This window comes from Monodelphis domestica, chromosome 4 (assembly GCF_027887165.1).
Source record: "Monodelphis domestica isolate mMonDom1 chromosome 4, mMonDom1.pri, whole genome shotgun sequence".
Lineage (NCBI taxonomy): Eukaryota > Metazoa > Chordata > Mammalia > Didelphimorphia > Didelphidae > Monodelphis > Monodelphis domestica.
Window position 1 is genome coordinate 302,095,371 of NC_077230.1, and position 26,131 is coordinate 302,121,501.

The 26,131-nt window shown below is 35.7% G+C and overlaps 1 protein-coding gene across 1 annotated transcript in view; it reads right to left on the reverse strand.

The window, feature by feature from the left end:
* Positions 1–26,131, reverse strand: part of KATNAL1 (katanin catalytic subunit A1 like 1) — a 96,605-nt gene that overhangs the window by 24,376 nt on the left and 46,098 nt on the right. The window contains exon 4 of the mRNA XM_007495271.3: positions 10,580–10,748. Coding sequence (XP_007495333.2) covers positions 10,580–10,748 — 169 coding nt within the window. The remainder of the gene's footprint in view (positions 1–10,579; positions 10,749–26,131) is intronic.

The following is a 26,131-nucleotide window of genomic DNA, read 5'->3' on the forward strand; positions in this document are numbered from 1 at the left end:
ACATTAAAGAAAATCAACAATTAAAATTCTTTAGTTATTAAATGCTCATGCTCAGTTTCCAAAGAGCCTTGATAAATTAATTCAAGAAATACAAAAAAAAAAAACAATCTTATTAAGGACTTCTTCAGCCTCACATTCTTGGAGCTTCTATAATCAAGAGGTTTCCTCCAAATTCCATGTGAACTGGAATGACCTCCAGGAATTGATGCAAAGTGAAAGGAGTAGAACTAGGAGAACATTATACACAGAGACAGATACACTGTGGTACAATCAAATGTAATTGGCTTCTCTAATAGCAGCAATGCAATGATCTAGGACAATTCTGAGGGACTTGGGAGAAAAAACACTATCCACATACAGAGAAAAACTGTGGGAGCAGAAACCCAGAAGAAAAACATATGATTGATCACATAGTTCGATGAGGATATGATTGGGGATGTTGACTTTAAATGATCACTCCACTGCAAATAGCAATAATATGGAAATAGATTTTGATCAATGATACATGTAAAACCCAGTGGAATTGCTCATTGACTCCGGGAGGGGGGTTGGAGGAGAAAGTGAGGGAAAGAACATGAATCATGGAACCATGGAAAAATATTCTAAATTAATTACTTAAATAACAATGTTTAAATGAAGATAAAAAAGAGGTTTCCTCCATCATTCCAAAGATCTTTAGACACTCTGCTCTGACTTTGCTAGAGCAGATTTTGATCACCCTCATAGTTGTGAGAGAACTATGGAAATATTCTATATCAATTTTGTCAGTGAAGAACCAAACCAACTCAAAATTTAGATGGTTGCTGCATATTAGAGTGGCCTTATTATCTGCCCCATATACCACCATCCCCAGAAAGAAGCTACATGTCTCTTTAACTAAGGAAATAACCTTAAGATTCAAGGTAATTTCTTCAAACTTCTCTTGAGCCATGTCAAAAAGCTATACTTTTTTCCTACAGAATTTATGTCAAAACTGCTTTTTTTCTAAAAGTTATGTTAACAAAATGGCATACCAAATTCTTTTCAATAAATAAGAGGTGATGTGGTAATTACATACTATATACCCAATTTTCCTGAGTTCTTTAAGATTTACTAGAGACTACATAAGATTTTTAAAGTATTGTACTTAATTCCCAGAGAGGGCTCACCCTTTGGAACAATTTCAGCAGGCATAATCAAGGGCTTCCCTGGGACTTCAGCTCTTTGCTTCTTTTCTTTTTTTTTTTTTAACCCTTACCTTCCGTCTTGGAATCAAAGCATAAGAGTGGTAAGGGCCAGGCAATGGGGATTAAATGACTTGCCAAGGGTCACACATCTGGGAAGTGTCTGAGTCCAGATTTGAGCCCAGGACCTCTTGTCTCTAGGCCTGGCTCTCAATCCACTGAGCCACCCAACTGCCCCCTCTTTGTTTATTTTCTAATATAAAAAGGAAAGGAAAAATTCAAAGGGAGCCAACTCCATAAGGTCCAAATCTTAGCAGAAAAATAGGGCAGTGTGAGCCTACTCTACAAATATATCTGAGAAAAACAATAGGCCTAATTATAATTGGTAAGAAAGGAATAAATCACTCTTTGGAGAAATACTTTGGCTCTTTCTTCAAGCCACTCGGGTTTGATTTAGTAAATGACCTCTGCCACTATTATACAGTACCTGGGAGGCAGGAATCCAAATTTTAGCAATTTACTGTTTCTCTGAAGTAATGCAAAAGAATCAGATCCTACTTTAGCCAAGTTTCTTGTTTCCAAAAGTGACAGATGTCAACAATAACAGAGTTGTAAAAATGGAGATTTGAACCCTGGACTTCAATCCCCAGAAGTCCCTGCTCTAGTTCCTAAGACGCCCTCTAATCTCACTGAGATCCCAACCTGGGCGAGATCAAAATTTCTATTTAAGCTGTAAAGCCTACTGAAGGCTTCCTGCTTTCACTTCCAAAGACCCGCATCTCTCAAGATGTAGTGTAAGTGAAATTGAATGGGCCTTTTGGCCCTCCTAGCCACGTGCTTTCTATATTCGTATTTTCTTTATTTCTTAATCTTTAATAAACCTCATAACAATATAATACTTTTAGCAGAGAAACTAAATTTTTAATCTTAACAGAGTTAAAAACATTTCAGGTATACCTGTGCAGTAAATATATCTAGATGCTATCAAGAATCAAGTTTTCTAATAATAATCACTCCAAAATCATAATACAGAGTCACATTGAAGCAAAGATGCCAAGAACACTCCGTAACTACTTAAAAATTCTTTTGGAAAAGGAACCAATGAAGAATGGCAATGGAAAGAATGACACAATTTGAGCTTTGGGAGCCCAAGTGAGCTCAAACAATGGAAAATACAGTCATGGAGGCAGGAAGAGAGGAAAAGGAAAAAGATGGGGGAAGAGGAAAGGAAAGTCAGATAAAAGAGGAAGAAGAGAGAGAAAGGGGGAGGGGAAAGGGTACCACAGCTGGAAGGAAAAAGAAAAAAGAAATTAAGAAACTCATTTGTCTGTTGTTTTCAAAATTAATTAGATCTTAGTTGCAGAAGCTAAGTAGTTCAGTTGATTGATAACTCAGACTAGAGATGGGAGGTCTTGAGTTAAAAACTGATCTTGGACACTTCCTAAATGTGTGACACTGGGCAAATCACTTAACCCCAAATGCCTACCCTTTACCACTCTTCTGCTTAGAACTAATACTTAGTATTGACTCTAAGACAGAAGGTAAAGGCTAAAAAATTATTTCTGATTAGATCTTGTTCTAAGTAGGAAGGCTCCAAATCCTTTCAAACAATTCAATATAACCATCTCCTTAGATAGCATTCCCTCATCTTCAAAAAATAAACAACAATATTACTGCAAAATTACAAAACTTTTAGTCTGGTAGACATTCTATAAAAACTTTAAGAATGGATTTCTTCTCAGCATATTGTAGCTCTGAGTTCCTCTACTATATGAAGCATAATTAGTTTTAAGAATAACCATTTCACTAATAATTATGGCTATAATTTCCTTAATCTCACCAAGAACAGCATTCAATGTTCTCAGCAGTCTTTGAAAACAAAATATCAATCAAATTGGATAATTCAATACAGATCCCTTCTTCAAAGCCCGTCTTAACACAGGTACCAGCACTTTAGAGTAGACAGAATGGTGTTTTGTCAGATGAAATTCCATTTATGAATGGAGTAAAAACTGAGCTATGACACCACCTCCTTCCTTCACTCTAACTTGCTTTTAAATAACTTGAACCTGCCATTAGACGATTAGATAGAATCCTCTAGTCATAAACAATGGAAAGATAAGCATCCTTCTCTATGCAGATAAATATACTTTATCTTCAACAAGCAGGAATGTGCTGGCTTATTATAGCCAAGAAGAGTAGCTTTGTATGGATTCTATTAAAATGAAACGTCTTGTACTTCACAGGCATTTGCCAATATTTAAATAGATATTACTAAGCAATTCCATACAATAGGTCAGTTCATTAGTGGAACATTTTGTAGGTAACTCATCCTGATAGGCAAATCAGAAAGCTTCCAGGAGATATAGCTTACTGGTAAACATATGCCTCTAAAATTTTTCAGTTTTCTCTTAAGTGCTTTATGCTACAGCCTCTGAAGTCTAATCTGAATCTTATTTGGAGTATGAATGCTTGAGCAGCTTTAAAACTCTTCATGTACCTGAAAGCACCCCTGCCAGATATCCTACCTGTGGAAGTCAGATGGCCCTCCATTTGCTCTAGAATACAAATCAAATTCCCAAGCAATCAAAAGAAAATGTCAGTTTTGCATCTCACATCCAGATATAAAGGATATGAATTCTTCTTTCAGCAATAACAAAAATATATCAATACTTCAGACACTGATCAAAGAATTTAACTGGAAACTGCAACATTTACTAAAAGCTCTCTTGAGATATGATATTTGCCCAAAGTTTGATGGGCAAAGTTTGATGACTTTCTTATTGCCATATTAGATATTAGATTATCAAAAAGCTATCAATCTAGACATATTACTTTAGTTCTCTGTGGGAATGCCTCCACTAAGATTTATTTTATATCCTGAGCTTTTATAAAGGGTTACTATAAGAAATGCCTCTGTGAAGAATATTTTCTGTATATTTCACAAGACTATGAGTGAAGACACTGTACACCATCTTAGTCATTACTCCTCAAATGAGGAGCCTCAAAGTAAATTCAGATGCTAGAATAGAGTTTATACTACCAACTGAACCTGTATGCTTCCTTTTATCTGATAACAAAAACTTTTTAACCCAACAGGTCTTCATTTTTGCCTTAGCTTCTAAGAAGCTTAAAGTTAAATTCAGTGACCAACCACAGAAACTAACTCAACCCATATTGCCAGTTCATCCATGTCTCTGCTCCCTTTATTGGTTTTTAATTCTTTAAATGATTTAATATAGTTAAAATACATAGTCATTTAATGGCAAAGTTAGACTTGGTATCAGAGGCCTAGACAGTTTCAAATGGTGCTACCTCTGACACTTAATAATTGGGTGACAGAACAAATCATAGCATTGAAGATTTAGAAATTAAATGAACCTGAGAAGTCATCTAGTCTGAGTTTCATTTTTACCAAAAAAAAGGCAACTAAGGCCGAGGGCAGAACTTAATTCTGAGGGCCATATTTTAAGGTAGATAAACAATCGTTTGTTTATATTTATATATATATATATATATATATACACACACACACACATATATATATATATAGGAGGTTAACCAACATATAAGGAGTTCTGAAAACCATGCCATATGACAACAGTTGAAGGAAATTAAGATATTTGACTTCATGACAAAAAACTCTAGTGTTTTATCTGAGCATATGTCCAAATACTTGAAAAGATTAAAAGTTTCCAAAGTTCTGATTTGGAAAGATCTGAACTCAATATAAACTCTATATCATCTCTTCTTAAGCTCCCACTCTACCTCCTCAGTTAAGGATCTCACTTCATACTTCACTGAAAAAACTGAGGCCATTTGTCTTAACCTTCGATCTCTCTATCTACTAACTCTTTTCCTGCTCTCAGACCATGATTCTCCTAGCCTTAAAAAATGCTCACTTGAGCCTACTATACCCACTAGTTATTATCCTAGATCTTTATCTTCTGGGCAGTTAAACTTTTTAAGAAAACTACTAACACTGAAGGTCTCCATATATTCTCCTTTCACTCTTTTATAAAACCTCTGCAATCTGGCTTCTGACCTCATTTCTTAATTGAAAAATCTGATAGACTTTACTTAGTCCTCAGGTTTCTTGAGGTTTCTATCACCTTCCCTTCCTGAGTAATTCTTTTTCCTCTTTTGGTTTTTATGACATTGCTCTCTCCGGGTTCTCCTCATATCTGCCTGAACACTCCTTCTCAGTCTCTGCTGGCTTTTCATCTCTGTCACATCCACTAATCACTTAAGTCTCTATCCAGGCCTCTTCTCTTTTCTCTCTGCACTATCTCAAGTGGTGATGCCATCAGCTCTCAAGGGTTCAATTATCATCTTTATGCAGATGACTTCCAAATCTATATATCTTGCCCTATTAGTTCTTCTGAATTTCTTTCTCCTATCACAACTACCTTTTGAACATTTCAAACTGGATGTACTAGAAATGTGAAATGTCCAAAACAATTCTTTATCTTTTCCTCCAAATCATCCCCCTTCCCCCCACACACACAATTTCCCAACTTCTTTATTACTGTCAAGAACACCATTATCCTCATAATTACCCAGGCCCACACTCCTAGTGTCACCTTTGACTTTTCATTCACACTCACCCCATGTCTATAACACATTGCTAAATGTCGTTTCTAACTTCAGAACATCTCAGATCCATCCCTTCCCCTCCACTCACAGATTCTTTTGCTTGCACTATTGCAATAGCCCTCTAAAGTTGTCTCCCTGTGAAAATTGTCTTCCAATACTCCAATCCATCCTCTACTACCAAAGTACAAAGCGACCAAAGTGATTTTTCTAAAGCCTAAGTCTATGTCATCTCCTTCCTCAATAAAATCCAATGCTAGTCTATTATCTACAACTTCCAAAAGAAATTCCTCTTTGGCATTTAAAACTCTACATGACCTGTCCCCTTCTTATGTTTTCAGTTTTCAAAAACTTTACTATCTCCCATATACTCTATATGCCAGCTACATAGGCTCATTTGCTGTTAAATGCACATAATACTCCATCTCCCATCTCTTCTGCACTGACACTCTCCTATATCAAATATGCTATTCTTCCTAGTCTCCTCTGCCTCTCAATTTCCCTGGCTTCCTTCAAGAATTAACTCAAATCTCACTTTCTATTAAAAAAAAAAGTCTCTCCCAGGCTCCTTAGCCAATAGAATTTTCCTTTGAGATTACTTTCTATCTATTCATATACATCTTCCTCAGACCTAGTTATTTTCATGTTGTTTCCCTCCTTATAATATAATCTCCTGAGGGCAAAGACTGTTTTTTTGTCTTTCTTTAAATCCCCAGAGCTTAGCATAGTGCCAGTCACTTAGAAAGTGCTTAATAAATAACTGACTATGCTTTTTAAATACAAACTCTAGCAGGTCCTATCAAACTCCAAAGGCTCAAGTTTGGGCCCAATGATGTTTGTGGTCTCAGGTCTAACTTGGGTATATTCAAAGAAGCATATCACCAGGTAGCTAAAGAATGATGTATTTCTTAGCCAAAGCAACTCTTGAAGACAACATATTAAGGTAGAGGATGTGGGGGTGGGTGGGGTATTGTTTCTTTATTTGTGTCATTGACAAAAAGTACCCATACTAATAAAATCACACATCTTTGAAATAATGAAACAAGTTCAAAATCTTCTAAAGATGACTATAAAAGAATATTTATAGCAGCTCAATTGTAAAACTGATGCTTATATATAGAAATCAAAGTAGATTCAAGGTATAAGGTTGAATTTTTAAAAATATTAGAAAAATAAAGAGTAATTTCTTCAATAAAAATCGAGAAAATCTGGATACATAGTTGTATAACCTTAGAAACTTAAGTCTACGAAACATATCAGAAATTTAATCATAGGGTTCTTGGTCAAAGAAACTATCTGGCCTAACATATCAAGGCCAAAAGGACTGCAATTCAGAACAAACATCTGAGGTTCCACCAGTGATAAGATTTTCAGGGTTAATGAAGACTAAATGTATGAAATAAGGTCTTTCTAGGAATAGATAAAAAGACTTCCCATGTCTGTACATGTCCTGGAATGGTACTAAACTTCCACTCTTGGAAAAGATCTCCAATCTAACTGAAAGAACTCCTCCAATCTAAGCGTACCTAACACTAAAAACTACTACTTTAAACAAAAAGATGTATTCACAAATAGCCACTTGAAGATAATCCAGTGAAATACAGTCTTTGAAATTGAGTAATTTTGGATCCCTCCATATATAACCATTCATTACAAATAATTTATTCTATGAAATTTATTTTAAACCATATAGGTGTTCCAATCATCAAATGATAATTGAAATGCCACCCATTTTACCATAATAATGTCTAAGATTTAATTAATCACAAAGCAATAACCCAAAACCAACATGTTACCATATATAATCATTTAAATTTTTTACATTTATAAAGTAGTATCACTTACTCCAAGAATCTATTAATCACTTTTCCTTATTCCACCTACAGTCTGAATTTTTTAGTGGGTAGACCTATCTCAAAAAAATAATAGATTGAGTGTATTATCTCTAAGTATATTTCTCTACTGGCTTCTAAACATTAATAATAAAATAATGAACGCAAATCTCCAAGGAAAATAAAAAAAAGCAGTGGATTCATAAGTATTGTAAATTGACTATATGGCTGGCTCTGTGACACTAGGAGAAACTGTAAATCATCATATGAGGTAACTATGGCTCTCTATACACAAGCTGCTTAAAAAAAGACATTTTGTTTACCAAAAACACTGTACTATAAGTAAGATTGGACTTAGTCTCACAGTAGTAAATGATGGTATTTAGTAACTCTCAAAGTCTAAACTAATAGCTAAGCAGGGAAAGGCAAATAAAATTGAGAAAAGATTAAAATATCTGAGCTTACAAGTGAGTTTGCCTTTCTCTGTTCACATTAGGTCTATAATGCTAAGGACTTTTTTTACATAAACTATTTTTATTCATTTTCCCATGGAAGTTTAAGGAAGTTGCATATTCATAATAATAATAACTTGGAATCTAGACATTTATGTGGATCTTTTAGGAGTAGAGGCACAATTTACTAGCTATCTCCAGAAAAAAATCCCTTTGATGTTCATTAAAAGCTATCCCTTTGATTACCTTTAACAAAATAGAGCTGACTCAGTCCTCAATGTCTGAAAGTTCCAATGGTATTTACGACTGTTCTAAAACTTTTTTCCCAATCAAATCTAGGTTTATTGTTGCCGTTGTTTTGGCTTAACTGGGTTCTTGTAGTAATAACATTCTGGTAAACAATACCAAATATGGCATCCAAGTAGGAAAAAAAATTCATAAATAAATGAGTTAACAGAATTTTAGGAACTATTACAAAAACCCTTTGATACATTTTGCTTTGAATGGAAAATTATTATCTGAAGTAAATGCAACACTGTGACCAGAGCAATATCACCTCAGTCTATATTTGCCTCAAGTTGGATGAAATCAAGGTGAAAAGCAGGTTCTAAAGCTGGTCTTGCTTTTTGCCCAGGGTTTCTAGCTATGGCAAGTTTAAATTTAGCCCCTTTATAATTTCCCAGCTACAAAGGCTGGCTAGCTGTTTGAACCTTAGAGAACATGGAGAAAAATCAGGTAACACAAGGAACTGGGTTTTGTATATCCTTATTTTATAAGGCTTTTGCCTCAAAAGGGAGTCTTGGGCATTGGCATCATCATCATCATCATCATCATCATACCAACCATTATCATGAAGTACAATAAATTGAACATAGTGTTTTACAAGCATATAAACAGTATTATTTTGTTTATTTTCAGTGCCCCAGTGAGGCACTGAAACAATTTTAGAGTATTATCTCTATCAATATTGTTCCTAAAAATAATGTAAGACAAAAATGCTATAGAAAAGGTGCTGACTTGAATTGTATAGAGCAAACTTCCTAACCTGGGAGTATCCTAATCCAATGCAATCATTGGTGTGGTCCTCACTACTCTTCTTATATAAAAACAACAAATGAACAAATGCTGAACAATAGGAGAAATGAACAATGGACAGATTTATGAATTAAGGTACTACTTATACCTCAATTGTGAAAGCTAGTTATTTGTTAACCTAAGTAAGCTATGTCTTCTCTAGAAGAATAGGCACATGGTAGTAGCACTGATCCTGAATATTTACTATTAGCAAACTAAGAAATTCAAGTATATTTGTGGTAACTCAAATGCATTATCATTTACTTATGAGTAGCAATTATTTTGCTAACATCTCTTGTCCACACATATATTAACCAACTTTGGTCTTTTGACTCACTGGTAATAGTAATTTAAATTTCTAACATATTAAAATTTCAATTAATTCTTTCTCCATAGTTAAGTATTACCAAAAAGGTAGAATAACATATTGAAGAAAAGCCAGGCCTTAAAGTCAAAAGATATGAGTTCAAGTCCCATCTCAAACAAACAAACTGGTTATGTTACCCCTGGCAGGTTATTTAATATATCATTGCCCAAGGCAACTTATTAGGAAAATTCCAAATCAACTGCTCAGGAGAATCAGAAAAAAAGATGTTGTTTCCACAGAAGAATTTTCTTACCACACTGAAAAAACAAGCCTTAACTAAAAATGGTAGAACTACAACTAATTCAAAGTCCCTGGGAAGTTTACTAAATATTTTCTTATCACCTCCTTAAGTTATTAAAAGATTAAATAAATAGCAAATGACAATGAAGACTATTGTTGCTTAATACTTCATTTTTCACATAGAATTATTGACACTGGAGATGAAAGAGAAATATTAGGTCATTTTGTTCTGCCTCCAGTTAGAATAAGATTTTATAACTTCATTTGCAGGGTAATAAAAGCTGCTATGAAAGTCTGTTTATTCACTAGTGATTTCTCATGTAAATAAATGCATAAAATCAAGCTTCAAACAAGTAAAATTCCTTCCACTAGAGAAAAATTCCTGGTTTTTCTTTGAAAATCCATGAATCATCTCCCTCATATTATTCCCTATTTAGATCTATTCTTCATAAAAATTCTTTTCCCACAATTATTTTTCACTTAATTCACTATATTCCAGAATACTTCTTTTCTACAAATATTTTTCAAAGATCCATTTTCTCCTTTATGTTGAGTATGTGCTGAAAAATAATACATATTCAATAGAAGCTTTAAAAACTCATTTTCCCCATTTATATTTCTATGCTTTGGAGTCCATTTCAAGATATTTACATTGAAATTTCAAGTGCTTGTAATAGAACTCGGTATTCAAATTACAAAAGCCTTTTGGGGTTTACAATCAAACTACATTTTTTACTTGACCTATCCAGAAGCAAGCATGAGTACCTATAAGAACAACAAGAAGCTAGTAACAGTCAAATTTTGTCTACCAAAAGGCGCAGACTTTCAGTGAGATGATGGAAAAAAATATATTCTTGCCTTGTCGTCTCTCCCTCTTGCTCTAAAATCCTTATCTCTACTGGAGGTGGGTTTTTCGCTCTTGGATATAGGGTGTGCTCTGCCTACAGGTCCCCGAGGCCCCACTCCTGGCATTTCTTTCCTCAGGGGTCTCACTTCTCGATTTGGGCGCTTTATCTGAGGTGGAGCCCTGACAAAGAGAAAAAGAAACATTAGTAAAAGTAAAATATACATATTTTAAAGCAGCTTTGATGCTATCTTAATGAATAAAAGTATTAAATAAAGACACTCCACATCTCAATTATGTCTTTCTCTTCTATTAACTCATGCACACACCTGCCAGGAATAAGATTTTATAAAAGTTTGAAATAGAAAAAAAAAAACAACTTTAAAATCTTTTCAATACAACCAGCTGCATTAATTGGACAGACCAAAAGAAAACAATTATCTCATTTATAATCTGTTATTATTAGTGAAGACAAGGTTGATTCTTCCTCCATTAAATAATTTTAATGGCTCTGTAGAAGCCTATTTTATTCAGTCTTCCAAAACCAACAGTATATAACATAAAAGAATGCTTTAAAAAAAACTACAAAATGGCAAAAAGCAGAGGTCTTTTAATGAACAATGTAAGCATTTATTATTCCCAATATTTAAAAGTAGGTGACTTTCTTCTCTACTGTTAGAGTAAGCCCAGAATTTTCTTAGTTAAATGGCAAATTGTAGCATTTCAATTCAATTCATTCAGCAAATATGTATTAAGTTTCCACTACATGCAATGCACTATGGGATACAATAAGAGGGACACAACAAAGAAAAAAGCTATATTCTCAAGGAGCTTACACTGTCCTGGGGGCCAAATGCTGTGAGCGCAAGTAAATAAATGCCAAATAATTTGGAATTCTAAGAAGAGAAGAGGAGGAGAGAGTCCAATTTAGACCTGAGAGAGGGGTCAGGAGTTCACTTGTCCAAAAACACTGAGGAACAATGCAATGCCCTGTAGAAGAAGTGCTAGCAATGGAGAAGGTGAAGGAAGAAATGAGTCATGGATTACAGATTCTGGGTTTTATCCTAGAGGCAATAAGGAACCATTTAACATTACTAAGTTTAGGAATTGGGGGACATAGATCTATTTTTTGAAGACAGCAGCAGAGTGAGAATGGATTGTAGAGGAAAGAAATAGGACACCAGAAAATCAATTAAGAAGCTATTGCAAAAAAACAAGGGAGAAGTGATGAGGGCCTGAACTAGGTACAAGCTGTGTAAGTAAAAAGAATGTGACTGATACAAGGCATGTGGTCATAGGATAAAAAACATTTTACAACTGATTAGATATAAGAACTGAGGTTGAGGGAACATTAAAATTAAAAACCATGTGAAAAGCAAATGAAATTCACATCCTGAGGTTTTTGGAACAAAGTTATAATAGTCAAACATATTTATCATATCATATCATATCTACCTCTCATATTAACACAAATTCTCAATCCAAATCAAGGAAGAATTTTACTAACCAATGGCACAAAAAGGCAAATTTCATTTTGTGAAATGTGAAATACATCTCTATGAATTAATGACTATAAAAATAATTATGAGCCCTTGTCTCTCAATACTGACTGCTTTTTCTGTTCTACTCTACCTCAGTTCTTTCCTTTCTCCATATCTCTGCTTGGGTCTCTCTGAATTTATCTATGATCAGTTCCTCTTTTTCATTGCCTTTACTTCTCTCTAGGTTCTTCTGATCCCATGTACAGTAGAGCTTCCTTATCCAAAGTCTCCCTTGTTTTCAGTTACTCTGAGCCTGAAGTGCTATGATCCTCAAGCTGCAGTGATCTGCCCCAAGGGAAGTAACCTTGGCTTGCCTTTTTACTTTTTACTTTTTTTTTTTAACCCTTACCTTCCATCTTGGAATCAATACTGTTTATTGGTTCCAAGGCAGAAGAGAGGTAAGGGCTAGGCAATGGGGGTTAAGTGACTTGCCCAGGGTCACACAGCTGGGAAGTGTCTGAGTCCAGATTTGAACCTAGGACCTCCCGTCTCTAGGCGGCTCTCAATCCACTGAGCTACCCAGGTGCCCCCTTTTTACTTTATTTTTAATTGTTCTGTTTTGTTTCTTTTTCTGGAAGTGGGGAAGCCCAAAGTGAGGAATAAGAACAGAGAGAGCACATATATATGTTTACTTGTATCTGCAGTTTCAGTCATCCACAGTAAATCTTGGAACATATCCCCAGTGGAGAGAGGCCCCACTTCATCCTCATGCACTACCCATTGGTATCCTTCTTTTAGCCAGGGCCTTTAATTCACTTGGACCTGGAATGTGAGTACAGACATGCCACTATTCAATGAATTGTGCAAGAGGAACAGATGATGAGTTTATAAGAGATACATCCTTGGAACAAAATATACATAAAATATATAACAAACTGACTCAAGACACTAATATAGCATTTTTGTTCAGATTACTAAAGTCCTCTGCCACAAACCAAACCATTTTTATGATACTAATAAAGGTAGTGAAAACTGTAAGCACTAGTAAAAACCTAATAGCTTGGAGTAGAATCTATTTGTAAGGCTATGGTAAACCAACATTTAGAGGGTTTTGTGTGTGTTTTAAAATAAACAACTAACAAATATAAAGGATTACAACAATTTGAAGTAAATCATTAGATCTAGCTAGCTAGTCTAGATCAACAAATTCCTACTGGGTCATACCCTCAGCAGCCCAGGAATCCTCAGTTCCCCAGCTGTCATTATTCAGACCTCATTCTCTCCCACTTGGTAACCAATCCTTTATTCTCATCCCACTCAACACAATGACCCAACTACCCACCCTCTTCCACCCCTACCAATGCTGCAATTTAAACCTACCCACTCCTCCCACTGTGTTCTCTGGATACTTGCTCAGTAGGAAACAAACTTAGCTTTCATCTGAAATCCTTTACTTTCCCATTCCTTCACTCTTCAAGCATTCACTGAAACATGGCTCCATCCTGATGGCAACCTCCCTGGTCATCCCTTCCAGCAATGGTTATGCTTTCACTTGTTTACACTTGACCAACTTTCTGGTCAAGGTCAGGGAATTGGAACACTCCTTGCTCCTCATTGCCATGTCCAGCATCTCTAACACCATCACCCAATGACCTCTCCTTTAAGGTTCACAATCTATATCTACCACCCAAACAAAATACTGGTAGTCACTGCCTACCAACCTCCAGAGCATGTCCCTTTCTTTCCTCAATGAGCTCAATGGCTGGCTCTCAGACTTCATTACTAGGGAACTTCAACATATATTTTATTACTCCCTCAAACATCCAATTTTCCCAGTTCCTCAACTTGGTTATTTCTAGTGATCTACTCTTGCACCCTACTTCTTTTCCTATACAAAGATCATATCCTTGTTCTTGCTATCACTTGAGAAAAGGGAAGAGAAAAAAGGAAGAAGGGTACTGAAAAGGAAGGGGAAAGGACTAACTTTTCTCAATTCTCATCCTTCTTGACCTCTGAAACCTGTGATGCTATCAATCACCTTCACCTTGATGCTCTTTTCTTTTTAATTTTGGTATCATTACTCTCCTCCTACATGTCTGATTGCTCCTTCTCACCTCTCCTCTGTTAAATCTTCAGCCAAATCAAGCCAATTAATTAATTAATTAATTTGGCTTTGTCCTAAGCTCTCTTCTCTTTTCTTTCTATACTCTTTTGCTTGGTAATCTCATGAAATCCCATGGATTCAATTATCATCTCTAAGCTAATGATTCTCAAATCTTACATCTAGATTTAACTTCTCTGTTGACCCACACACACTAGATCCATCTCCTAATTTCATGCATTTTCTCCAGCTGTCTCTCATGTGTGCTCTCCCACTTCATCTCTGCCCTCCTGGCTTCAAGTCCCAGCTAAAATCTCACCTTTTACAGAAAGCCTTTCCTGATCTCAATTGCTTCTAGTGCCCTCTCTGTGGATTACTTCCATTTTCTTCTGTAAATAGCTTGTTTGTATATAGTTGCTTCCATATAGTTGTCTCCCCTATTAGAATGTGAGTTCCTCGAAAGCAATTTCTGTCTTTTGCCTTTCTTTGAATCCACAATGCCTGGCACCAAAGTAGGCAATGAGTAAACATTTATTATTGACTGTTATATTAAATATTAGGCAATATTTCATTTAAATTATTAAAATGTCTAATGTAGTAACTAGGAAATACAAGGAACATCACTAAAATGTGAAATTGTCCTGTTTTTAGTAATTCAAACAGAACTTAAATCCTAGGACTATCAAGATTTGGACCCAACTGGTTTGCATTCTGACAGATGGGAAAAGTGATCATTATAAAAGTTTATTTCCAGCTATCCTTCACTTTCCAAGAATATTCACATTGAAGAGATGATTCTGATCTGTAAGTGGCCACCTAAAAGACATCTTGCCTGCTTCAGGTGGCAGGGGTCACTCATTGTCAAGAGCTCAAGATCAAGTCTCTGCTCCAAAGGTGAGTCTATTCCACAGAGTTCCATGATAGGCTGGCCTGTCAGCACTTACACTGATGCAGGATCCACAAGCATGCACCACTACTTCATGAAGCATTTCATCTGCCTTCTCTTCTCTCATGGAAATTATATGACAGTTAAATATCCTGCTCTCATCTCTTCTTCATTCAAACTCAGCCCAGAAGAGCTGGATTGTGATGAGCACTGCTTCAATACTATAATAGACTTCATTTCTGTTAGGTGAGCCTATCTAACCACTTAATGCTCAGGGGGGGAAGGGGATGTTGTAGAAACCTGAACTCAAATAAATGATTTCTACCTACTTCTACAAGACCAGGAGTAACATCTCTGAGCCTCAGTTTCCACTTCAGCAAAATAATAGGAGTGGATGTCTAAGATATGGCTTTATATGCTATGAGTTAAACTGTATTGAAGGAAAACAGATGTATGGGCACTCCAGGCAACTGTCGAGGTAAGAATGGAGCAGATTTATAAATGTCTGGTTCAGTCTGCTAGAGGTAGGTATTGATCACATGCTCACCAGCTCCTGTCAACTTCCCAGAGAAATATGTGACTTTCTGGTACAGTTTTCTTTTGCCTATGAGTGAATCACTAGACAATGTGTTCATTAAGAATTGGGTGACAAGGGAGCAGCTAGGTGGCTCACAGATTGAGAGCCAGGCCTAGAGACAGGAGGCCCTGGGTTCAAATCTGGGCTCAGACACTTCCCAGCTCTGTGACCCTGGGCAAGTCACTTGACCCCCATTGCCTAGCCCTTACCACTCTTCTGCCTTAGAACCAATACACAGTATTGACTCTAAGACAGAAGATAAGGGTTTAAATAAAAACTGGGTGACAACTTTCAGATATATGTGCAAAATAATTTTTTAAAGCATTCCTCCAGGAAAAGTTCTCACTACTAAAAATTACTATCAACTATGCATTATGGTACAAAGGAAAGATCAATGAACTTAAAGTCCAGAGAATCTGAATTCAAATCATGAATCTGCTTGGAAAAATCACTTAACATCTCTGGAACTCAGTTTCTTTTATCTCTATATGCATTATGGGAATGCTGGGCTCTTGGGCCTCAAAATTTCTTTCTTACTCTAGCTCTATGATCCTATATGAACCTAGGACCTGGGATATACAGTATAAAAATTCGCCCATTAACTTCTATCAACATCAGTATGATGAAACAGAAATTACAAGAGTGAAGTCACTTAGACATGCAGATAGAAAGTTGTATCAGCTAAAAAAATCTAAGTTAATAAACTGGTATAGAAGAAAAGAGTATTGCAAAGTTATAGTATACTAATGACTAGAGGGGTTTTACAAGTTTGTTTGTTTTTTTAATAGCTAATGTTTTAAGGCAATTTAACATTTAAAAATAAACAATGGGTTTCAATTAACCTAAATGTATAAGAGGTATTGTGAACCTTAAAAATTCCCAGACCCTACTTCATAAGATTGGATTAAGACCATTCCCCATTTGGGCAGTGAACTCTACTTAGATCAGGAATGTGAGAACTCTACTTCACCTTCTTAAGTCTGCCCTAGGGGAAGATAAAGTTGTAAACTCTTTGCTGAACAATGAAAAGTACTTAAACCCATACTTATAATAAGGCAAAAAGTTCTTAAGATAAGTACCTATAAAGGTCAAACAACTTGTGAATTTACAAGGAACAAAGAGCTGAGAAACTTACTCAGAGTCCCGTTCCCCCCCCCCCCCCCCCCCCCCCCCCCCGTGAATTACTCAAAAATTTACACCTTCTTAGGTGTAGACTAAGAATGGTCTGTCCTTTGAAAAAAACGTCTACTGTGATTGGTAGAAGGAAGAACTTAGGGGAGGTGACATAGGAGAAAATTCCCTATATAAGGAGATGACAGGCTCTTAAGAAAAACAGGCTGTAAGGAGGCTGTTGGGAGAGAGCTCTGGAAACAGGCTCTTGGGACAGTCTCTGGCTGGAACTCCCTTTGAGGAGGACTCTGGCTAGAACTCCCTCTAAGGAGACTCTGTCTCTCCCGGGTCTCTCTCGGGTCTCTCTCGGGACTCTCTCGGGACTCTCTCGGGACAGTCAGCTGGGAAGTCTGAATTGCAGCTGGTGCCTCTCTGATCACTAGAATCCTTGCTTGGACAGATCTTGTGATGAGTGATTAAAGACTGACTGATCTCTCTCTTAAGACTCAGGTCTAGGCCATGTTGACTTAAGGCCCTTCATACTTATTCTTTTCTTACTCTTTTTCTCTTTCTTTAATTCCTCATTGTATTATTAATTAAATTCTCTATAAAACCCAGTTGACTTGGGTATATTCATAATTGGGAATATTTCCCTGGCGACCACCTTATATTAGACTTGAAACAAGACACTGTAGTGAAAACATAATTTCTGCGGTCACAATTTACTCATCCACTCTTTTATCTATCACAATTTATATCTTCTGCTATTTTAATCACTTACAATTTGTGACAAACCAACCATTTTAACTATTACAGTATACAAACTACATACCACATTTTAAAGTAATTTTTCATTAAAAGGACAAAAGTTTCTAATGAGATAATTGGGAAATACAAGGAATATATCATTGAAATTTTTAGGTTGCTTGAGAAGGAAGTTTCTAAACAAAGAAAGATTTTCCATTATAGGAAAAAAATTTACTATTCACTTAAAGCTACATTTAAGCAGCAATATTTTAAAGTCTTATTTCCCCAAAAATGTGGCACTTATTCTTCCCAAGATGTACTTTCAGCCAAGAGTTAAAAGAATGGGTGCTTGGCTAATGGAGAGATAGTATGGAAACCAGTAAGAAACCAAACTTGTTAGCATTTTCGGTAAATGGTGATAAAGTTCATTGTACAAATTCAGCCATTACTGGAATGCTAAATAAGATGAGCTGATTTGAAGAACTGTACACTGTGCTTCCTCAATCGTAAGAGTCAAAAGGAAAAAGACTTCATCAAAGAAGCAGCATTCGATTTCCAACATGATTTCTCCAACAAAACTCTCTTCAAACTCTTTGCTTAATATTTTTTCATAAGACTCTTAGACTGGGCTTCCTCTGGTCTTTTGAGTTTTGTTTTGTTTTTTTTACCTATGGCTTAAAACTTCTCCCTTGTGAATCCTTTGGCAATGCATTGTGTTCTATCTCTGATATTTGAGCACTGCAATTTTGAATGGATGATAGCCAGAACCTATGGAATTAAAAAATAGTTTCTAAACTTTTAGATCAATTTCATTACAGATAATAATGTGTCATTTTTGCCATATAGTTTTAAAGCCTAAAATGTTCTAATAATCTAAGAAATCAAGAAAAAAGTTTAAAGAATTATAATGGGAAATAGCCTGTAACGGTGTATTAAAAACCCCATTTCCAATCCATAAATATTTATTCTCATCTATTATTTTACCAAATAAACACAGAATCTTTTACCAAAGCTAGATGTGCCCTGTGGCCAAACTGATATGAACAGACAGTTTTTAGAAGTCAAAGCTATCAATAGTCATATGAAAAAGTTCTCTAAATCACTACTGATTAGAGAAATATACATTAAAACAGCTCTGAGATACCATCTCATTCCTATCAGATTGGCTAACATAAAAGAAAAGGAAAATGGCAAATGGTGGGGGGGAAGGGGAATAGGATATTATTAATACACTGTTGATGGAGTTGAGTTGTAAATTAATCTAACAATTATAGAGAATAACATGGAACTATGCCCCAAAAGCTATAAAACTGTGCATACTCTTTGACTGGGCAATACCACTAACTAGGTCTGTATCCCAAAGAAATCAAAGAAAAATGACCGTTCTATACAAAGATATTTAGAAGTAGCTCTTTTGGGGGTGGCAAAATTGGAAATTAAAGAGATGTCATTAATTGAGAAGTGGTTGAAGAAAATGCAATATATGATTATGAAGAATACTACTGTGCAATGACAAATGATGAGTATGGTTTCAGAAAATCTTGGGAAAACTTATATGAACTGATTCAAAGTAAAGTAAGAACCTAGAGAACATTGTACCAATATTATACCAGATTGTGAAAAGTATCAAATGCAAAATGAAGAAGTTTTTACTAGATCCTGGATATGAGATCCAGTAAGGCTGCCTATGAGTAGGAGAATGACATGATCAAACCCGTGCTTTAGGAAAATTACCTGGGCAGCCATGTGAAGGTAAAGTTGGGAGGGAAAACTTGAGGAAAGGAAACCACTAGGAGGCTGCTTCAATAGTCAACTGGGAGCAGGGGGGTGGTAAGTATAGAGAAGGGGGACTATGTAAGAAATGCTGAGAAAGGAGAACCAATAAACTTGACACCAGACTGAGATGTAGAGTGAGAGAGAGGAAAGAATCAAAGATTATTCAAAGGCTGACAGCTTTGGGGCCTGGAGCAATGATGGTGCCTTCAATAGAAACAGAGCCATTTGAAATATGGGAGAATTTGGAGAAAGGAGAAACAAGCTCTACTTTGGATATCCCCTCTCACTGCTCAACCCTTTGCAATCTGGCTTTGGACCTCAGGACTCAGCTAAAAGTACTCTTAGTATAGTCGCCAATGATCTGCTAACTTCCACTTCTAAAGAAAGACTATTTCTTAGACTTCTTTCTTGACCTCAACTCAGCACCTCAAGTTGTTAACTACCCAATTCTCCTGAATATTCCCTCCTCTCAGGGTTTTTATTACACAGACTGGTTCTCTTCTTCCTAATCTGTTACTTCTTAGTCTCCTTTGCTGAATTAACATTCATTTCAGGCCACTATCTGTGAGCTTCCCTAAGGTTCTCTCCTGAGATATTTTCTCCTTTCTCTCTATATTCTCTCTTAATCTAGTGAGGGCAGCAGCTCACATAAGATGAACTATCATTTCTATGTAGATGACTCCCAGAACTATATATAGTATTTAATGTGTTCCTTTTACTTTTGATACTGTGTTGAATAAAACCCTTTTTTAAATTGTGAATCAGTTGTACATTGTATCATACAATTGCTCTTCTGAGCTCAAATTCAATATCACAAACTGCCTATTGGATATTTTGAACTAGACATCTCAAATATACCATATCCAAAACAGAACTCATTAACTTTGCTCCAAAATTTATCCTCTAGTGATTCGATCTACTAAACATCCCTATTCTGTTAAGGACACTACCATACTTAAATCTACATAGATTTTACAGAGAACCTTAGTGTCATCCCCAGCTCTTGACTCTCACTCTTCCCACATACTCATTCAGTTTATGTTGGTTTTGCCTCCACAAAATCTCTTAAATCCATCCCTTTTTCTCCATTTACAACCCATCTCATCTAAGCTACCACAATGGCCTTCAGTTACATCATGAGAGAAGGAAAAATAGAAACACAAAGTTAGAATTTTCCATATGAAAAAAGCCAAAGGAATCAAATTCATTTCTAAAAATCTGTATGTGAAGAAAAGTTAACACAGTGAATCTTATTTTCCCACCGATTTTGATGATAATTTTAGATACATCTTCCCAAAGAAAATGCTTTGTCTTTAATACATAATAAACATTACAACTAAATAGAGAAGTTATCAAATGATATGATTATTGAAAGAACTTCAAACTTCTAAATGTGAAAAAAATGTTCCACATCACTATTAATAAGAAAAAAATCAAAACAACTTCTAGCAAATTGACAAAGATGACAAAAGATGAAAATCATTAATATTAGAAGGATCATGGAGGCAGGAACACTGGTTATGGCTGATGAAGCATGGATTGATACAACTGTTCTGGAAAATAATGTGGAACTAATCAAATAAAGTTACTAAAACGTCCATACCCTTTGACCCAGAGATTCCAAAGACAGGCAAATATCCCAAAAAGGATACTGACAAAAAAAGAAAGGTTCCATATTGCCACAAAATATTTATGGTAATTCTTTTTAACAAAGAATTGGAAACAAAGCAGATTGTCATAGATTAGTGGCTGCTAAAACAAACTCTGGTACATGAATGTAATGGTATATTATGACAAGCCAAATGAATACAGAAGTATGGAAAGACTTACATGAACAGATGAAAAATGAAGTAGAACCAGGAAATAATTTATACAATATCTCCAACAATGTAAATGGAAAAATCAATAACCACCAAAAAAAAATCTAAACTTCACTGTTACAAAAGTATAAAAAACAAGTTTGGCCCTAAAAGAGATAACAAAATACTTTCCCTCACTCCTTTGCAGAAACACAGGGACTCACAGAGGTAGAACTCTAAATATGGCAGATTATTTTTGTTATGATTAATTTTACTGAATTTTTTTCTCTTCTCATTTCTTTTTTAATTTTTTGTTATTGGAAATATTTTCTGGAAGGGGGAGATACTGAGGGAAATTCTAGGTAATATAAAAACAAAAGACATCAATAAAAATCTGTTTTTAAAATTACATTTAAGGTTAAATTTAACATTTATTTCAAGGTTGGGCCTTGAAATATTTATAACATCTGTGTTTTCCCTCCTCTATAACTTACAAGAAATTATCCAAGTGAACAAAATGTATATCATGCTGCATAACTATTTAAAAGTGCCCACAGGTATAGGATAATACAACACACAATTAATTTCCATTTTATTGAGAATTTTTACTGTCTCCTTGAGGCACACATGTTTAAGCAACCGTATTGTGTATGACTAGTTTTCCAAAGTGTCTAACACCAGATTATTTTGAAAGTAATGCTGGGTTTTAGGTTAATCTATAAAATTACTGATTTTTTTCATATGAAATACATATGAAGGCATTATTTCTAAAGTGAATCCTTCCTCTACTTTTATGGCTATTTCCCAATCTGTTCACTCTATAGCAAAATAGACAGAGACTAGTAAAAGTATTGTTTCCCATGGAAATGAAGTGAACCTCAGGAAATTGTGAATTTGCCATAGATAAAGAATATATTAATATTCTATTTTGTACTCTACAACTCTAAAAAGTACATTTCAAAGAATTCATAAACTAGACAGGCCAGAAAATCCAAAAAAAAATATTGTCACAAGAAAGATGAAAGGCTCTCACAAATAAAGCTCTAGTAATGGAGTTGTAATCAATTCCAAGAAAGAAGAAAAATGGGAGGTGTTTAAAAAATCAATATGGCTACATAGAAAGTTCATCAACAAATCAAAGTTCCCAAGAACAAACCACAAATATGGAAGTGGAAGCATACATGAAAGTGAAAACGGATACAAAAGGGAGAAAAAGTCTAAGAATAGGTTCAGGAAAACTTAAGCCGACCAGAAGACATGACTTATAAGAAATGCTACTTCAAAACCACACTCAGTCTGTGACCCCATCAATGTAGTATTCCTTTAAGGGATAGAGGCTGCAAGCTGACCATATCTGTTCATTTACTCTCTCTACTTCCTATTTAGTTTTTTTCTACACAGAGGAGCCATCCAACATGCTGAAAGCCATAAGATCTTACTTTTTCAGGGCACCTACTAATGGAGCACTTGGGTTACACACCCATCATCTCTCTCTCTCATGCCATTGAATGCTATCATACTTCTGTCTGTGTCTGTCTACTCCTTCTTGTACTTTCTTTTTTTTTTTTAAACCCTTACCTTCCGTCTTGGAGTCAATACTGGGTATTGGCTCCAAGGCAGAAGAGTGGTAAGGGCTAGGCAATGGGGGTCAAGTGACTTGCCCAGGGTCACACAGCTGGGAAGTGGCTGAGGCCAGATTTGAACCTAGGACCTCCCGTCTCTAGGCCTGGTTCTCAATCCACTGAGCTACCCAGCTGCCCCCAGTCTTGTACTTTCTAAAACCAATCCTTACACTACTTCTTGAATGTAGTTCATTATTGAAAATATGCTGCAGCAGGCTACTTGTAAGGCATCAGGAATGGATGGCCCAAGATCTACAATCAAAGAACATTTATGTTGAAAAGATAGAGTAGCCCGGCATCATTAAAAACACTACCTGATTCCATTCCCCAATTGACAAATGGTCAAGGGATATGAATAGGCAGGTTTCAGATGAAGAAATCAAAACTATCAATAATCACATGAAAAAGTGTTCTAAATCCCTCCTAATTAGAGAAATGCACATCAAAACAATGCTGAGGTACCACCTCACATCGAGAAGTTTGGCTGATATGACAATGAAAGAAAATAATCAATATTAGAGATGTGTAATTAATATCTATACCCTAAAACTACAATTCCCAGCACCCCACTCTCCTCCTCATGTTATGTGCTGACATAGGGAGGATATAAATTTGGTGTAGCTCCACCTCTCACTCTCTTCTCTTCCTGTTGTGGCTTTGATGGAGCAGGCTTTTTAAACAGACAAGAAAATTTAGTCATGTGGTCTTATTTTGTTAGATAATTACCTTTTTATTCCCTTACTTCTAGTGATTATTAATAAATTTTATAAAACATAATTCCTGGAGTTGCTGGACATTAATTTAAATCTTACATAGGGAATATGGCAAAATTGGGACATTAATGTGCTGCTGGTGGAGTTGTGAATTAATCCAATCATTCTGGAAGGCAATTTGGAACTATGCCTAAAGGGCTTTAAAAGATTACATTGCCCTTTGATCTAGCAATACCACTACTAGGTTTGTACCCCCAAGAGATAAGGAAAAATGTACAAAAATATGCATGGCCGCATTCTTTGTGGTGGCAAAAAATTGGAAAATGACAGGTTGTTCCTCGATTAGGGATTGGCTGTACAAATGGTGGTATCTGATGGTGATACAATACTATTGTGCTGAAAGGAATGATGAATTGGAAGAGTTCTATATGAACTGGAGAACCTCTATGAACTAATGCAGAGTGAAATGAACAGAACAAGAAGAATACAGTACACAGAAAGTAAGACATTGTGGAATAATCCATTGTAATGGTCTTTGCTACTAGTAGCAATGCAACAAGCCAGGACACTCCTGAAGTATTTATGTGAAAAAAAATGCCACCCACATTGAGAGAAAGAACTATGGGACTAGAAATGCAAAAGAAAAACATATCATATCAGATATGAGTATGTGATTTGGAGTTTAGGCTTTAAAAGATCACTCTGTAGCAAAAATGAGTAATATGGAAATAGCTATTAAATGATAACATTTTTACAACCCAGTGGAACTGCTTGTCAGCTGTAGGAATGGAGAGGGAAGAGGGGAGGTTAAGAAAATGAATCATGTTAACATGGAAAAATATTTAAAAATTTTAAAAATTAAAATAAGAAGATAAAATATCCCACTACCTTATTTATTTTTTTAAAAATCTGATCTCTTCTTCCTGTTCAATTCTAGATCAAATTCCCTGCCTGACTGTAGGGCCTATCTCAAATATGCACACTGATATATAGATGTAGTGAATCAGCCATCCAGATACATTTCATAATCAAAACAAAAGGCATTTTTCACCCAATTAATCTTTTTAAAATATGGTTTATTATGTCAGTTATCTCTTGAATAAGAGATCTCTTGAATAACTACTTATCTCACCAAAGAAATATGATAGCATTCAATAATATATCATCTGTAAAGATGGACATTTGGAGAACCTCACCATATATAGGGAGTCATTCTTCCATTTACAACTTCTATAGGACATCCTCTCTGACAATAGCAAACATCTTTGAGAAGTATACATTTCTGTTTTAAGGCTTGACAGACAGACATTGATAATCAATGGATGGGTCAGCTAGGTGGCTTAGTGATTTGAGAGCCAGGCCTAAAGATGGGGAAGTCGTGGGTTCAAATCTGTTCTCAGATACTTCCAAGCTGTGTGACCCTTAGTAAGTCACTTAATCCCCTTTGCCTAGCCCTTTGCCTTAGAACTAATATAAGATAGAAGATAAGAGTTTCAAAAAAATTAAAATTAAAAAATAATCAATGGATAACTAAAAAGTTATCTCCATGGCTATATTTATCAAAGAATTTTTTAAAATAATAAACTCAAAAGAGACGCCTTATTGAAAGCAAGCATTCAAAGCTACATTTATTTCAGTGATTTAATATTAATCAACAATGAACAAAGTGAGATCATGTATGAGTTGCATACCAGTCAGCTATGTGATTTTAAGAAGTGAACTAAAGTAGAGAATGGGTGCTGAAATTTGTCTATTCCCTTCCTACATTTTCATCAAGGATATCCCTTAATGTAGGATCATTTTCATGAGAAAATAGATATATAGGCTGGTACTGACAGTCCATCATTTCCCTTATTTGGATATTACTATCATCCATAATTTTGTCTTCTTTTAGTATCTTCTCCTCCCTATGAAATATCTTTTTTTTTTAAACCTTTATCTCCATCTTGAAATCAATACTGTGTATTGGTTCCAAGGCAGAAGAGTGGTAAAGGTTATGCAATGGGGGTTAAGTGACTTGCCCAGGGTCACACAGCTGGGAAGGGTCTAAGGCCAGATTTTAACCCAGAACCTCCCATCTCCAGACCTGGCCCTCAATCCACTGAGCTACCCAGCTGCCCCACCCAAAATATTTTATAAAAAGACCCCTCCAGCACAAATTTCTTCCATATATATTTGGCAGAGTTCAGTCACTCTTCCCACCTTCCAAAGAGTTACTTCTACTTCTTCAGATAGCACTTTTAAGAATGAGGCTAGATTTTGATCCAGCCATAGCAGTCCTGGATTTGTACCCCAAAGAGATAATAAGGAAAAAGACATGTACAAAAATATTCATAGCTGAGCTCTTTGTGGTGGCAAAAAATTGGATAATGAGGGTATGCCCTTCAATTGGGGAATGGCTGAAGAAATTGTGGTATATGTTGGTGATTGAATACTATTGTGCTCAAAGGAATAATGAACTGGAAGAATTCTATGGGAACTGGAATGACCTCCAGGAAGTGATGCTGAGTGAGAGGAGCAGAACCAGGAGAACATTGTACACAGAGACTGATCACTGTGGTACAATTGAATGTAATGGACTTCTCCATTAGTGGCAATGCAGTGATCCTGAACAACTTGGAGACATCTATGAGAAAAACCACTATTCACATTCAGAGGAAAAACTGTGGGAGTAGAAACACAGAAGAAAAACAACTGCTTGAATGCATGGGTTGAAGGGATATGGTTGGGGATGGAGACTCTAAATGAACATCC